Raw genomic sequence first — 18,297 nt, 5'->3', positions numbered from 1 at the left:
GAATGGAAAAGCATATCAAAAAAATTGTGCACCATGATCAAGTAGGATTCATCCCTGGGATGCAAGGGTGGTTCAATATATGGAAATCAATAAATGTTATTCACCACATCAATAGACTTAAAGATAAGAACCATATGATCCTCTCGATAGATGCAGAAAAAGCATTCGACAAAGTACAGCATCCCTTTATGCTCAAAACACTAAAAAAACTAGGGATAACAGGAACTTACCTCAACATTGTAAAAGCTATATACGCTAAGCCTCAGGCTAGCATCATTCTAAATGGAGAAAAACTGAAGGCATTCCCTCTAAAATCTGGAACAAGACAGGGATGCCCTCTCTCACCACTTCTATTCAATTTAGTCCTTGAAATACTAGCCAGAGCAATTAGACAGATGAAAGAAATTAAAGGCATAAAAATAGGAAAAGAAGAACTTAAAATATCACTATTTGCAGACGACATGATCCTATACCTAGAAGACCCAAAAGGGTCTACAAAGAAACTACTAAAACTAATAAATGAATTCAGCAAAGTGGCAGGATATAAAATCAACACACATAAATCAAAGGCATTCCTATATATCAGCAACAAAACTTCTGAAATGGAAATGAGGAAAACTACCCCATTCACAATATCCTCAAAAAAAATAAAATACTTGGGAATCAACCTAACAAAAGAGGTGAAAGATTTATACAATGAAAACTATAGAACCCTAAAGAGAGAGAGAAGAAGATCTTAGAAGATGGAAAAATGTACCCTGTTCATGGATAGGCAGAACCAACATCATCAAAATGGCGATATTACCCAAAGTTCTCTACAGGTTCAACTCAATGCCAATCAAAATCCCAACGGCATTTCTTGTAGAAATAGATAAAGCAATCATGAAATTCATATGGAAAAACAAAAGACCCAGAATAGCAAAAGCAATTCTAAGCAGGAAGTGTGAATCTGGAGGTATAGCGATACCAGATTTCAAACTGTACTACAGAGCAATAGTAACAAAACCAGCATGGTACTGGTACCAAAACAGGCAGGTGGACCAATGGTACAGAATAGAGGACACAGAGACCAATCCACAAAATTACAACTTTCTTATATTTGATAAAGGGGCTAAAAACATGCAATGGAGAAAGGATAGTGTCTTCAACAAATGGTGCCGGGAAAACTGGAAATCCAAATGTAACAAAATGAAGCTGAACCCCTTTCTCTTGCCATGCACAAAAGTTAACTCAAAGTGGATCAAAGAGCTTGGTATCAAATCAGAGACTCTGCACCTGATAGAAGAAAAAGTTGGCTCCGATCTACATATTGTGGGGTCGGGGTCCAAATTCCTTAATAGGACGCCCATAGCCCAAGAGTTAAATACAAGAATAAACAAATGGGACGTACTCAAACTAAAAAGTTTTTTCTCAGCAAGAGAAACAATAAGAGAGGTAAATAGGGAACCTACATCTTGGGAACAAATTTTTACTCCTCACACTTCAGATAGAGCCCTAATATCCAGAATATACAAAGAACTCAAAAAATTAAATGATAAGATAACCAATAACCCAATCAACAAATGGGTCAAGGACCTGAACAGACACTTCTCAGAGGAGGACATACAATAAAAACAAGAAAACTTTCGCAAAACAAATTTTAAATTGATAGTTATCTTCTTTCCTAGAAACTATTTTGAATTAGATGTGAGTAAAACAATTACATAACAAAACGAGTTACTCAGAACCCATTTAACATGACTCTTTAACCATTAGTGTCATTGTTTTTGTGTTTTGCATGTTTTGGACAATTAATATTCCTGTAATTTGAAACACAACTTAGCTCTTCTAGAACATGCTTTGCAATAGACTTAATAATTCAGCAAGAATTGTGGTGATGCAAAGAACATGGCAAGAAAAATTTTCTAACTTAGGCTTTACCTTTCTAAATTAAGAGATGGGTGAAAATCCAATTAAATGAAAAAGATTCATGATACACACACACACACACACACACACACACACACACACACACAGCATTCCATGCATATCTTTATTGTATTCCAGGTTTGGACAGTAATTAAAACTCTGTGCAAAACAGATTAGATTACTCTAGTTCAAATACCTCTCAAATGATATTTTATTGCATAAATTGACAGCAGGGTTTGTTTAAGGGTAGACTTGGCCCATTTATCAAGAAATGCCTGATTTTTAATATGAAGTTGGTTATATAAGCAGCTGGCCACTCAGCTGGATTATATGAGTTTTCCTTTGTTTTTATTCTGTAGGTCCTGAGCTTGCAAGGTGGGACAATTACTACCCCTGGCCTAAATATATATACCAACCCCTTGAGAGATGGGAGTCTGAGACTTGTGTTTGGCAACCATTGCTGGGGTCAAAAGCTCTGCTTAAAGTTGATTTTTGGACCTGAGGTTTCCCCAAAATATAGGGCATTTCCAGGAGTGTAGGGAAGAAAATATTAGAACTCTCTATAGGTGTGACTTAAGTAAACATGGGTGAAGAGTAATAATCAATGTGGTAAAGAGAAAAGAAGGTCCAGATGTTGCAGTCATTCCTACTCCACTTAAAGTAGAAAGAATTAGGGAATAAAGGGAAGTAATATTTGTGGGCATGATTAGTGAAATAGAATTTTCAGTGGCCTTACTAACTTTGTTTTAGTTGTAAGGCAAATATTTGTTTATTATGGTAAACTTCCATAACTATCTTCAACAGCTTGATTAAAGTTTACTTTTTAAAACATTGTCTTTATTAGGAAAGTAGTGAGATAAGAAAACATGGTAAACAGACTGTGTATATTTTGACTATTTTAAATTTTAATTAAATTTTCATTTTGTGGCAGAAGTGAAGATGAGATTATTGTAGGAGGGGAAATAATTAAAGCATATCTGATATGTCATATTGGTGATAGCTTTAAATGTTGTAATGTTTTTTTAACACTTACATCCCACACCTATTATGTCTCTTTCAAACAGGAATAATGTTCATAATGAAACAAACCATGTGTCTTGTGCCTATGTGATGGGGTGCATAAAGGGTGAACTTTTCTTACCTTTAAGACAGACGCTATCACAAAAATAGATTCACAGTCTAGGTGCACTTCAATTCCAGAATTCAGTTTCTCTTTTAGCTCTCTGCAGGACTTCATATTGGCTGACTGTCTGAAGATGCCTTTTGTGAGGGGGCCTTTTTGATTAAGAAAGAAAAGCATGTCCTATGGGAAAACAAAGGGAAAAAACCCTAAATGGTACTTCATACATACAGAGGTCAGTTTAAAAGCCCAGAAGGATTAGAGCCAGACGGATAGCTAGAAGGATTCAGAATCACCAATTTTTTAGAGCATAAAGAAGTGATTACTAGGGGCTGGGAACATGGTGGGGTTGGGAACATGGTTGGGGAAATATTGACCCAAGCATAAAAAATTTTAGTTAGACAGGAAGAATGAGTTCAATTGATTTATTGTATAACATGGCAACTACAGTTAATAACGATGTATTCTTGAAAAATTGCTGAGTAGTTTTTAGTATTCTCTAATTTTGCCTCTATCTGTGTACCCTGTACTTTTAGTGTAGGAAGTAAAGGGAGTTTTGGACACAAGCAATCTATGAGATTTGAAAGCTATGCCACTGATTTACTGTGTAATCTTGGGTAAGATTCTAAAGTTTTTCCTTTTTAATTTGTAAAGTAAGAATGATGATGATAATAATTATTCTTCCCTTAATTTGCTGTGAAGGATAAACAATAAAGTGACTTGTCCTAGTGTCTGGTACTTAGAGTGCAAAATATAGCATAAAATGCTACACATTTACTACAATGTTAGGAGAATACTAGATATTCAATAAATGTTATTTATCAGTGATTACTTAATACACCAACTGGAGAAGATGCAAACTTAGTGCTTTTCGTTAGACTCTTTTCTATATAGAAAAGATAACTAAATGCCAGGGGATACATCTTGATGTCCAAACACTTGAAATAAAAGTAAACCAGTTTTTAAAACTTCAACAAAGGAAAGATTGTGAAGTTTCTTCTATTAAAATGTTAAAAATAAGGCTTGTCAGAACACTCTGGAGTTCAAGAAAGGATTTGTGGGGATAATGTAGGTACTTTGTCTACAGAGCAAATTCTAATTTATCTGAACAGGTTTAATATTGCTATTTCTTGGGCCAGTCGACTAGATCATCTCTTCCTTATGATTCTACAATCACTCAATCATATTTTAAATTTTTTCAGTAAAAATGAAGATTCTTAGCAAAGGCAGGGTTATCTATAATTTTCCAATTTGAGGAGAGATTTACCTCCTAGGGTTCTCCCTTCCCAAACATTCCCATTAGCTTACCTGCCCAAACAACACTCACCAAGACAGGTTTTGGCAGGTTGTCATTCTCACAAACATCTGGGAGAGACACTCCAAAGAGCTGTCCCGACATAGGAGATGTTGGTGACGAAGGCAAGTTGTCCAGATGAGTGCTAGAGCCCCGCCAAAAGGCCCAGTGTATGATAGATCTTCTCCTTTTAAATGTCTTCTGACCAGAATCTAAGAAGTAAAATTATTAAGAAAACTTGTTTAATTCACTTAATATTTCTAGAATTTCTATTTTATACTGTTACAATGGCTGAAATAGAGAAAATGCTTATAGATGTTCTTTATTACTGACAATACAGTCTATAAAATTTCACTATAGTATTTTACAAATTAAGGAAGAATTAAGTGTTTGGGTTCTTTTTCTACCTGTTTTTGGGACGTTACCAGACTGTTGCCTTGAGTTTTGGCACTAAATTTTCAAAGGTGAACATTTCAACTGTAAAACTTAAAGCAAAAAGTAATTCATACCAACACATTTTCCCATTTTATTTATTTTTGTGGTACTAGGAATTTAGTTAAGGACCTCACACATGGTAGGCAAGTGCAGTATTACTATGCTATACCCCAGCTACATTTTTTCCAGTTTAAAGATTAGGGGCTGGGATTGTGGCTCAGTGGTAGAGCACATTTGCGAGGCGCACTGGGTTCAATTCTCAGCACTGCATATAAATTAAATAAATAAATAAATAAACAAACAAATAAATAAATATCCATCAACAACTAATAAAAAATATTAAAAACAACGAGTAGGGGCTGGCTCAACAGTAGGGCGCTCATGTAGCATGTGCGAGGAGGCCCTGGGTTTGATCCTCAGCACCACATAAAAATAAACAAAATAGAGGCACTGTGTCCAACTACAACTAAAAAAATATTTTTTAAAAAAGAGTAGTCATACAAAAAAGCTGAGGATTGCATTAGAATTAAATAGTGAGAAAAAGCAAGGAGGAAGAGCAAAGGAAAAGGGGGAAAGGAGCTGGAGAAGGAATTATTTCTATTAAGTTGTTTTCCAGAAAAAAACAAAGCTTTATCATGGATGTCTCACCACTCTACATCTGAAAACAGAGATAGAAAGCTGATGTCCTAAAATTTTTCCTTCCTTTGCAATGTAAAAACTCTCACATATTTTTTCAGTTCCTAACTTTATGCACAGCTATAAACATGAGTGAATCTTGTCCTGGCCGCAGTGAATTTATAATCTAATAAGAAACAAGGCTGGTGGTGGTGAGGAGAAAAACAGTATATTAATAAATAAAATGTTAAAAGGGGGAAACAAAATATCAAAGGCATTCAGATGAAAGCAAATCACATCTACCCAGTAGGAGGGAGAGGAGTAATTCTGGAGGCATTTGCATTCCATTTGGATTTTGAAAGATCAAGATTTCAACAGATGGAACATCTGGCACCATGCTCTGCATTAAAATTGAGAAGAACTTTATGTGGAAAAAGATATCATTAGCAAAATAAGCAGAAGAAAGAAAGATGGACAGTGAATTATGACTTCACGACACCATAGTGCCAAAACATTTTTGGTGTCATTTGTGTTTAATTTTAATATGAAAGCTAATGGGTTTTCATATAATATGAAAATAAAAAGAGACCTTTAAAGTTCCTTTCTAAAAGTGCATACACCACTGAGTTTCTTCTTACGGCTTTTAGAATGAGGATAGGCGGTAAGAGAGAGTACCAGAAAGAAGAAAACGTGATAGTGGGAGCCCAAGTACTGTGAATAAATTCTGTCCACATTCTGGCTGCTACCTGAAGTAGGCATTTGTGGGGCAGATTCTAAACAACTTGCAATTAAGGTTAACAGAGCCACAATGCCACTCATGGTATGACGCAAGTGAGAGTGAATGGGATTGGTCATCAAACTCTGGCTGTGTGGCATTGTTTATGTGACAGACATACCTAGCACTGATGCTTAACTCTCCAAAATTCCCTGATAATGCAACCGAAGAGGATGATCCAAGAACAGAGTCAGCATTGTCAAATACTAATTTCAATAAGTCTTTTATACTATTTGCTATAAAGTGACGCAGTACTTCATTTGTTTCAAAGTAGCCAAAAATGAAAAAGGCCAAGTTTTGTGAGGATAAGCTAACAAGCAACACCTTATCAAATGGCCTTATGATGACCATGATTCACCTTACTCTTATTTAGATTACAGTAAGTATGTCATCTCTGTACACTCAGGTGTGCAAAAGTTCGAAAGTCAGTAGCCTGGTCTGACTCCTGGTTCAGACACTCATTTGGGCAAGTCATTTAACCTCTTTCTTCAACTTTAAAAGGAAAAGGATCTGACTTATCTCTCAAAAGTCTTATTGAGAGGGTTATGTAAGATAATGTGTGAAAAACACTATTTTGCATTGGGCATGGGCCAAAGTGATCTTGAGTAAAGCTGTCATAATACCAATCTCCTCTCAGCACCCACTCTCCATTGATTTAGAAGCCTTTAAGAGGTACGCAGACATGAAACAATATCATTCTTCTCCTCAACTAAAGCATTTTCTTACTATTCTGACATTCCCAATATCCACATAAACACACACACACACACACACACACACAAAAAAAAAAAAACCTTTCTAAGGTCAGGGAGTTTCTGTATGTCTAACAATATGTGCAAATGTTTGTTTAATATATATGTTATATATACATTTAGTACCTGTACTCAAGTCTGGTATATGCATATTTAACCTGGTTTTACTATTTCTAAAACTATCATATTAGGCTTTTAGCTTTCATGCATTTAAAAAAAATTTAGTTGTAAAGGGATCTTTTATTTCATTTATTTATTTATATGCAGTGCTAGGAATCAAACCCAGGGCCTCACACATGCCAGGCAAGTGCTGTACCACTGAGCCACAACTCTAGTCCCTAATGCACTTTTAAAGAATGCTCTATCAATAAATTACATACTCAGATATCTCATGAATGTAGACAGAAGATAAAAGTAGAAATTGAGTCCTTTATTTTATTCTAAAGACTTTCAGCTGCAGCCTTGCCTTTTGTTATGTTGTGTACAACATTCAATATGAAAGTTCAGGTTCCCTCTGGGAATGAGAAGAAAATTTCATTAAAGTTTACTTTCTTGCAGAGCTTACAGAGCATAGTGCTTACCTTCTAAATGTTGAAAGCTGATGAAAAAACATGCTATTGCCATAAAAAAGGGTGATATAAATGTAAAGCAAGCTAAATTCATATAAATGTGACTTTCCTAAATAACTCTGGCAAGATTTTGGCTTAGTGTTTTTTCATGCTTAAATTAGAAAACTGAATATTTGTATTACAATTCATAAAACCTTATAGGTCACAACAGCAAAAGGTTTTAATTAGAATTCTAGTCTGGTCTTATGACTCTCTAAATTAAGAATATAACCCCCCCCCCATGCTGCCCAGAGTAGGAAATTCACATGGGAGAACAAACCGAAATAATGGATCAAAAAGGTAGAAGAAAAATATGTGTTCTATATTTTACTATCTACCATAAAAGTCCATTTCAATTCCAGTTTAGTCCTGAGTCTCAAGCAGATGTGGAAAGTCAGCCTGGGGGGTGGGGTGGGGACTGAAACTGGGAATCAATTCAGGATGGAACTTCAAGAGCTACTTCGGACCCTACTCAGATCCTACTTAACCTCTGGAACTATTTCACTCCCCTACAGTTTTTCCATATCAGATGTACCTATGCCATTCAATCTTTGACTTTTGCTCTGTCCTATACACTAGACTAAGCCCTGAGATAAGTTCCCATGCCTAAGAGGCTAACAGTCTTAAAGATACATGTAGACACATAAACAATCATAATGTAATTTTTTTGTGTGGTGCTGGGGATTGAAACCAAGGGTCTTGTGCATGCGAAGCAAGCACTCTACCAACTGAGCTATATCCCCAACCCATAATGTAAATTTTTTTATGTTACAATATGAAGTGCTCTGGAGACATATACAGAAGGGGCAGCTACATGTCTGAAGAAACAAAGATACCCTAGAAATGATGTCTGAGTTGGGTTTTGAGATCAAATATTTGAATGGTTACATCCCCATTTACTCTAGAGCTGTCTCACTGAGGATCAACCACCCCAAAGATGAGTGACACTAATCTAAGTCTCAAGGGTAGCCTTCTGAGAGACCAACTGCTATTTAGTTTTCAGTGTAAGACTATCTAGTAGTAGGAGATCTTCTCCATACGAAGTAGTCATTACCAACCTTTTTTTCAAATTTCTATGTTCACTTAACAGGGAAATTTTTCTTAAGCTAATTAGAGAAGGCATCTCTCAGAATGACTATATGGAGCTTTATCTGTCAAACTGGGGCTTATTTTATTCAGGAAACGTAAAAGTATAATTATTGTTCTCAGCTAACACTAACAGAAATTATCTTTTTTATGCCTTTACTAGCCATAGAAACAAGATACAATTTTCCACATTGGAGACCATGAAAACTATCCAATTCCTTGGACTAAGCAACTTAAGAATTTGAGTTGTATGGATTTCAAATATATAGGCCACAGGCAGAGTGTGATGAACAGGGAATATAACAAAGCTACACTTGGTAAATAAGGCCAAATTCTATAGTATGTGCTAAAAAAGAAGTAAGTATCAGTTCATTTTCCCTAGTAGAAGTCAGATCACTAGGCTGCTATATATGTGAAAAGGGAAGGGAGAGGAAATGAAGAATTTATTGTTGTTAAATTCATTTCCTCCTAAGAGGTTTCCTTTTTCATTTTGTTTTATGGTAGGGATGATGAGTGGGTCACAGAGGATGGGGAAGGTAGTAACAGAGAAGGGAATTTAAAATACATTAAATTTTGATAATCATATAGTCATATTTTCTATATCACAATGAAGCTGTGGGAGTACTACAAATAATCTCAATTTCTACAGTAGCATGTTGGCTTTAAATAAAAAATATCAAGAGCAGTAATAGTAGCAGTGGGAATGCTGACAGCAAGATAAACAATAACTATGTAAATAAAGTAGCCTGTTTTATGAAGTGAGTTAGTGTTAACAGACTCTCATAATGGAGTCGTTAGGTTTCCTGTCCTTGAATCTCGGCTCTTGTGACTAGACCTATGTGAGGTTTCAGCTTTATAACGCTAGGCACAGTCTGTCTGATCAGAGTAAATGAGTAATAAGGTTACCTTAAATGGTTGTTTTGAAGAACAAGAAATATTCTATAAACTGTTCAGTTCTGTGTAGTATAACTTGATAACATTATGAAGAGTATCATCATCCAGGGGCCAATTTCATTTGTAGAATTTCTCGATTCTTAGTCTTTCTAGATACCTCATAGCTTTTCTACTTCTAATTAAAATATTCCCAAAGACAAACAGGAATGAAGACAAATTAAAAGAGATGATTATATTATTTATGGGAAGCTCTTGTTTTTGTTACAAAGTCTGGTAGAATATTTCAGCTGGAATGTTTTTGACTAAATGTTCATTTTAATCCTCTAAATCACAAGGAAGCAAACAATGTTCCCTGGGCAAATCTGGCCTTTTATCTTTTTTGTGTAGCCTGTGATTCAAGTATGGTTTTGCTTTTTCAAAAAGTTGAAAAACAATTACAAAGGGGTAAAACTAGTCTTATATAAAATTAAGTTGAAAATTGTCTCTAACAGTTTTACTGGAATACCACACCCCACTCAATTGTTCATGTACTGTCTATGGCTGCTCTTACTTCACATTCTAGGTAGAGTTGAGTAACTGAGACAAGGGATGATATGTGGTGTTTTCATTGCTTTGCCCTGCTTCCTTATGGCACTACAAATTGCAATGAGTCCATTTTATCTCAATATTGTTTCAAGAGACAAATGAACCCATAATACTATAATATCTTGTGTTTTTCACTAATTATCACATTGAAACAGGAGAAAAGTGTACTTCTTATGTAGAGTGAAGTGTGGATGACTTTTTAATTGAGTTAAATGGCAAAGCATTGAGCTTACTATGTAATGGTATAATACCTATAGTAAAATAATATATTATGTCAACTTTACCAGATTAAACTCACATCAATATATCCTAATGTTATCATACTAAGAACTAAGAAAGCAAATGATCAGAAGAATTAGAATATTTAATATGGAAATCTCATAATTGCAGAATTTCTTCACAAAAATAAAAAATGAAAATGAGACTACAACAAAAGAAGTTTCAAAGTGGCTCATTTGCTACCCAATTCAAGGAAAATCATTTACCAATAGTGAGCTGATTTTATAGCATGCTTGTAGTAGATGATGAAATGTATCCAGAGAAACTAAATTTAATATTATCAGTGTTTTGATGAGAATTGATTAAACCACTGAAAACATGAGATTAATATCAACAATAAACTAACAGGCCAGTGACTCTCCTTAGCTCTTGATAAGCTGACAATCATAATTTTATCCAGAAAGTAAATGCTAAGTTTGAAGTAACTAAAGAATTAGTCATAGACAAGTCAGGATAACTATAGGAGAAAATTTTTTCAAAGAAATTGAGAAGACAATAATTCAGTACCACTTGAAGTAGAATCTAAGATATATCAGATAGTGGTGAAAATGTGTGAAAAAAAGGTGTAATTTAAAGAAATAATTCCCATGGTTATTCTGCGTTGTACTGATCAATGGTACTGCATGGAAAATATCTGAAACTATCAGGTATTACTGCATCAGTAGTGTCAATAGTGAACTTCACTTACTCTTATGAACTTAATCATTGTTCATGAATTTTTGTGAAAACACAAATCAAGCTAATTGTTAGCTTATCACACAACCATTGAATAGCTCAACAGTGGTAGTTTTATGGTGATATTCTGAACTGGTCTATGAATGAACTTTTTATGAATGAGAAAACTACCCTCAACTAGTATTAAACACTGAATAGCTCTGTGAATATTTTTTAATAAACCTAACTTTAAATTATAAAGGCAAATCTTTTACTGCATAATGTCACTTTTAAAACAACACAAATAATGTAAAGCTTCTCCATATACAAAAGTTAAAACATGAAGTAAACTCTCGATTCCCACGTGTTTACAGCAGATAAATTTTCTGAGCTCAAACTAATTTCAGTAGTGTTTTACTAATCTTGATGCAAGAGCAAAGGAAATTTCAATACCTCAAAATCCATTTAGCCATTCAATTGAGGAATTTCCACCTAATCTTCAGTTGGGAGCAATTAATCTGCAATGAAATGATATACTAAAAGGCAAATTAATAAGAAGAGAATCTAACAAAATTCTATAAATGTCATTCAAGAGAAATATACACAATTAAATTATGTGTATAGAATGATATCAGTACCTGGCAGTATTTACTATGTAAAAAGGAGTTTTTAAAGATGAAATATAAAAAGTTCATTACAGATTTACCATCAGTTTTATTATCACCCCCAATTCTTCTCATTAGTAGGCCTGTATTATATTTTACTGAATTATATTTTAAATTTCATCAATAAAAATGTTGTGGAATTTGGTTTTCTGATTTGTTACATTAGCATCTATATAATATCCTCATAATGCTATATCAATTAAATCTCACAGGATCCTTTATACTGAAGTTCAAATCTTACTGTCAGTGGGGAGGGTACAAGATAGTGGAATAGAGGTGTCACTTCACTCTGTGGAGTGAACCAAGGAAAGTAGGCAGCTTTTCAACAAGGTGGGTGAATGATCAAGAATTAGGGGAGACTTTACTATAATTTAGTACTGGACACTTGAAACAGATGGGGACTCAAGAGAAATTGTATAGTAAAATAAGGGAGAAAGATCCTCAGCCCCACAGCTGCAACAGTAATTGGAGGCATAAACTAGAACTGTCCCTATGTTAACACAGTAAAGCAATAAAGGAATTAAAGGAACTCCCATTCTCGGGAAGTCGTGTGTCAGGGAGCTTAGAGATCAGAGACACTGCTTGAAAAAATGAGTGTGCTGTATAGTATCCATGTAAGAAAGGGAAGCCACCATCTTTCTTGGAGGACAGCAGAAAGGACCATTTTACAGCTGTGGGCCAGCAGCTGGGGGAGCCAATTACTGGCAGACCCAAGTCTGGTCGGCAAACCCACACTGTGTGAAAGAGTGACCAGGAGAAAATCAAGGTGAAGAGAGGTTTTACAAAGGGGAATACTGGTCTTGAAAACCCACCTGGGCTCCCCCTTCCCCCTTCAATCCAGCTGCTTGTAGAATTGGCTTGAGAAGAAGTGCCTGACTGGGATTTCGAAAGTTAGTGGGCAGGAGACATGGAGCTCGGAGACTAAATAAGAGACAAGGAATTAAGGGGTGGGTCCACAGGTAGGGTAATGGGCGAAGAATAGGCTCCTATACCGCATGAGTGAAAATCAAAGGAGATTCCTGGGGGGCACTCTTTCAATGCTAGGCCTTAGAGATGCGCTGCCTTAAAATCTCCAGACCAACTGGCAACCAGCGAAGAGAGGAGACCAGAGCATACCTAAGCTTATACCCCGCCTCTGGGAGCACCACCTCCAGGACTAACCCTCTCACCCTAATAACCCCAATCATTCTGAGCATGGAGCTAGCATCAAACTCCAAACAACTCCACCTAACTGCTGAGAAGGGAAGCTGAGCAACTCTTTAACTCCAACGGAAACAACTGTTCATTTTTTCATTGAAATACTTTATTTCTTTTCTCTCACATTTCTACCACTTTTGAAACCAAGTATTTTTCATGCATCAGTTAGAGGGCTGGAATCTCTGAATAACATATTACAGTTTTATTGTGCATTCCTTCATTTTTGCTTTTTTCCTCCTCCTCTTTAAAATTTTTATTGTACATACATGTTTTCCTCTCACTTATCTGTTTCCCTAAATTCTTTCTCTTTTCTCTTGCTAACAGTCAATCTCTATTAATTCCTCTTTCACTCCTCCTATAATTTTTTACTTCTAACTTCTCTCCTATTTCCTCACAAACATTATATCCTACAACACTTCTGTTCTCTCTTTGTCCACTATTTGAAATTGTAAACCCTTTTTGTAAATTTACTATTTATATTGTAGACAATGATTGAATATATAATTTCTGTTGATTGTCACAAAACTGTAGACATCTTAATAGGAGCTATCTGGTTTAAGTCTGCAATTGTTTGCATTGGGTGCTGTTATTATTTGTCTCCCCCTTAAAGGAAAGGTACTGGAAACCTTCAGGGACACAATAAGTTTATAGGGCAGAAACTATACTTCCTCAGATCCACACTGCTAGATGGGAAGACACACAAACAACATGAAAAACCAAGGAAAAAAATAATTCTGAACAAACAAGATGGTCCAATAATAGAATCCACTGATACCACAGTAGAAGAAATGCAAGAGAAGGAATTTAGAATATACATAGTTAAGTTGATCTGAGACAAAAAGGATGATATAAGGAGTGAAATCAGAGATAAAATTCAGGAGATGAAAGATCACTTCATTAAAGAGATAAAGATTCTGAAAAGAAATTAAGCAGAAATCCTAGAAATGAAGGAATCAATAAAAAGTTAAAAATTCAATGGAAAGCATCACCAATAGACAAGAACACTTGGAAGACAGAACCTCAGGCAATGAAGACAAAATATATAATCTTGAAAACAGAGATGACCACAGAGAGAAGACGTTAAGAAACCATGAACAGAACTTCCAAGAATTATGGGATAACATGAAAAGACCAAATTTAAGGTTTATGGAGATAGATGAAGGTGCGGAGATATAAACCAAAAGAATGCATGATCTTCAAAATAAAATAATATCAGAAATTTCCCCAATCTAAAGAATGAAATGAAAAATTAAGTACAAGATATTTACAGAACTATATATGTACAAAATTACAACAGGCCCACACCAAGGTACATTATAAAGAAAATGCCCAACATACAGAATAAGGACAGAATTTTAAAGGTGATGGGAGAAAAATATCAGATTATACACAGGGGAAACCAATTCAGATCTGAGTTGATTTCTCAACCCAGACCCTCAAAGCAAGATGGTCCTAGAATAATATATACCATACTCTGAAAGAAAACAAATGCCAACCAAAAATTCTACAACCAACAAAATTAACTCCAGTTTTGAAGATGAAATAAAAATCTTCACTGATAAATAAAAGTTAAAAGAAAGCCTGACTAGAAAGTCTGAGCTATAAAACGTTCTCAACAAAATATTCCATGAAGATGAAATGAAAAAAAAAAAAAGTGAAAACCAGCAAAGAAAGGAACTACACTATAGGAATAGTCAACCAAAAGAGAAATTCAAATTAATAACCAGAAACAAACAAAAATGAATGGGAATACAAATCATTTCTCAATAATAACATTGAACATTAATGGCCTATATTCATCAATTCAAAGACATAGACTGGCAGATTGGAATAAAAAACAAGACCCAACAATATACTGTCTCCAAGAGACTCACCTCATCGTTAAATATATCCATAGACTAAAGGTGAAAGGATGGGAAAAAACATATCACTCCATGGATAGCATAAACAACAGGGGGTTTCTATCTCATGTCAGATTAACTTTTCTGATAAAGTGGACTTCATGCCAAAGAAGGACATTTCACACTGCTTAAAGGAATCATACATCAATAAGATATAACAAACAATTGTAAATATTTATGCCCCAACAATGGAGCACCTACGTATATCAAACAAACCCTTCTCAATTTCTTTCTTTTTTTTACATTTTTAAAATTTTTTATTAAAAAGATGTCTTCAATTTAATGCAAGAGAACATTTTACTGTTGTACAATCATATTCTGATAGTTTGATTGTTTACAGGATATTCCAAAATAAAGGACACTGGAAGGTTTTCATCAAGGATAAATTGACATAATATGATGCAAACTATGCTTCTCTATGATAATTATAATATAAAGGTTCTATTCAGTGCAGCCTATACAATAATGTAATTTAGTCCAACACAGTTGAACCTATTTTTTGACACTTTCATTGTTTAAAAATACACATGGAAAAAAAAACCTATATGCTTACAGTGCACCTAGAGCTTTTTTATAACACCCTCTTTTTTGTTTGTTCTGGATTCTTTAAATATGTATTATTCTCATTTAGTGCCCTCTTTAGCCAGAATCTCATTACTGCTTCATTTTTGTAATAACATTTAATTTAGTTATTTTCCATATATTTGCCCTGCTAAAACAGAATATAGCATCTTTCATATGGTAGGATCAACAAGGAAACTTTCCTTTAACTCCCTTTTAACATTTTATGGTAATTAGCGGGGGAAAATGCATTTATAGATCACTTCTAGGCAAACTGTGAAGCTAATGACCAACCTGTTTCTACCTATATGCAGTCTCTTTATTTTATTAGAAATGGGCATCATGGTTTCTTTTTTTTAATTGGTTGTTCAAAATATTACAAATCTCTTGACATATCACATTTCATACATTAGATTCAAGTGGATTATGAACTTCCATTTTTACCCCAAATACAGATTGCAGAATCACATCGGTTACACATCCACATTTTTACATAATGCCCTCTTAGTAACTGTTGTATTCTGCTACCTTTCCTATCCTCTACTATCCTCCCTCCCCTCCCATCTTCTCTCTCTACCCCATCTACTGTAATTAATTTCCCTCCTTGTTTATTTTCCCCTTCCCCTCACAACCTCTTATATGTAATTTTGTATAACATTGAGGGTCTCCCTCCATTACCATGCAATTTCCCTTTTCTCTCCCTTTCCCTCCCACCTCATGTCTGTTTAATGTTAATCTTTTCTTCTTGCTCTTTCTCCCTGCTCTGTTCTTAGTTGCTCTCCTTATATCAAAGAAGACATTTGGCATTTGTTTTTTTACGGCTTGGCTAGCTTCACTTAGCATAATCTGCTCTAATGCCATCCAATTTCCTGCAAATTCCATGATTTTGTCATTTTTTAGTGCTGCGTAATACTCCATGGTGTATAAATGCCACATTTTTTTAATCCATTCATCTATTGGGCGATCTGGCTGCGACATCTGTCACCCCATTGATTGCCAGGGTTGATTCGGCTGATCTGGCTGGCTAGGCGGGTGTTCCCTTCCTCCCTCACCGCTCCATGTGCGTCCCTCCCAAAGCTGCACGCTCAGTCGAAGAGGACGACCTTTCCCGATAGAGGAGGACCATTCTTCGCTCAAGGGTATACGAGTAGCTGTGCTCCCCTGCTAGAACCTCCAAACAAGCTCTCAAGGTCCTTCTCAATTTCAATAATCAAATATACCACAACACAATAATACTTGGTGACTTTAACATGCCTTTCTTATCACTGGATAGATCCTCCAAACAAAAAACTTAAAAAGAAACTACAGAACTAAATAATACAATCAATAATTTAGACTTAACAGACATATATAGAATATTTCATCCATCAATGATGTAATACACTTTCTTCTCAGCAGCTCATGGATCCTTCTCTAAAACAGACCACATCTTAAGCCACAAAGCAACTCTTAGCAAATACAAAAAAATAGAGATAATACCCTGTATTCTATCACATTATAGTGGAATGAAATTAGAAATCAGTGATAAAACAAAAAAATAGAAGCTCTAACACCTGGAGACTCAAAAAACTTAACACACACACACACAACCCATTTAATAAATTGGCTAAGGAACAGAACAGATACTTCACAGATGAAGAAATACAACTGATAACAAATATATGAAAAAACAAATATATGAAAAAATGTTCATCTCTAGAAATCAGAAATGCAAATCAGAACTACATGAGATTTCATCTCACTAAAGTTAGTATGGCAATTATTAAGAATACAAGCAACAATAAATCTTGGTGAGTCTGTGGGGAAAAAGCTGGTGGGACTGCAAATTGGTGCAACCACTCTGCAAAGCAGTATGGAGATTCCTTATAAAACCTGGGATGGAATCACCATTTGGTTTATACCCAAAGGAATTAAAAATCAGCATACTTTAATGACACAACCACATCAGTGTTTATAGCACAATTCACAATAGCTAAGCTATGGAACCAAACTAGGTACCCTTTAATCGATAAATGAATAAAGAAAATGTGGTGTATAAAGACAATGGAATATTACTCAGCCTTAAAGAATAATTAAATGATGGTATTTTTCTGTAAATGGATGGAGCTGGAAAATATCACGCGCTAAGTGAAATAAGCCAATCATAAAGAACTAAAGGCCTTGGGCTGGGGATGTGGCTCAAGCGGTAGCACGCTTGCCTGGCATGTGTGTGGCCCGGGTTCGATCCTCAGCACCACATACAAACAAAGATGTTGTGTCCGCCAATAACTAAAAAATATATATTAAAAAAATTCTCTCTTTAAGAAAAAAAAGAACCAAAGGCCAAATATTATCTTTGATATACAGATGCTAATTCACAATGTGGAGAGCCGGGGAAGATTAGAGGTATTCTGGATTGCACAGAGGGCAGTGAAGAGGGTATAAAGGTAGGAAGGATAATATATAATCAATTGGACATAGTTACCCTATGTGCAAATATGATTACATGACTGGTGTAATTCTACATCATGTACAACCAGAAGACTGATACTCCATTTATGATGTGTCAAAATACATTCTACTGTCATGTATAACTAATTTGAACCCACACATCTCTCCCAAATTTTACCCCATACAGAAATTCTGCTGATTAAGATCTGATTAAACTAGTGATTTCAAAAGCTGTTGTTAATCAAAATCTTCTTTTTTTCTTTTTTTATTAGTTGTTCAAAACATTACATAGCTCTTGACATATCATATTTCATACATTTGATTCAAGTGGGTTATGAACTCTCAATTTTCCCCGAATCAAAATCTTCTGTATTGAAAAAATAAGTGGTTCATCTATAATTTTTAATTACACAGGTGATTTGGATGCTTAGCTTTGGCATCAGTGGCATGTATTCATTCCTTTACCCATTTGCTACAAATACTCTAAAGTGGGAACTACTACTATCCTAACTTCTAATAGACAAGTACTAAGCAGAAC

The 18,297-nt window shown here is 35.0% G+C and overlaps 1 protein-coding gene across 1 annotated transcript in view; it reads right to left on the bottom strand.

Annotated features, from left to right (window-relative positions):
• The window catches only part of Arhgap20 (Rho GTPase activating protein 20), a 119,754-nt gene that overhangs the window by 10,493 nt on the left and 90,964 nt on the right, over window positions 1–18,297 (bottom strand). The window contains exons 10-11 of the mRNA XM_076843791.2: window positions 4,356–4,534; window positions 3,050–3,211 (exon numbers count right to left, since the gene is read on the bottom strand). Coding sequence (XP_076699906.2) covers window positions 3,050–3,211; window positions 4,356–4,534 — 341 coding nt within the window. The remainder of the gene's footprint in view (window positions 1–3,049; window positions 3,212–4,355; window positions 4,535–18,297) is intronic.

The sequence above is a fragment of the Callospermophilus lateralis genome, chromosome 2 (assembly GCF_048772815.1).
Source record: "Callospermophilus lateralis isolate mCalLat2 chromosome 2, mCalLat2.hap1, whole genome shotgun sequence".
Taxonomy (NCBI): domain Eukaryota; kingdom Metazoa; phylum Chordata; class Mammalia; order Rodentia; family Sciuridae; genus Callospermophilus; species Callospermophilus lateralis.
Note: the sequence above shows the minus strand (reverse complement) of the source record. Positions and strands in the feature narration are given on the sequence as shown.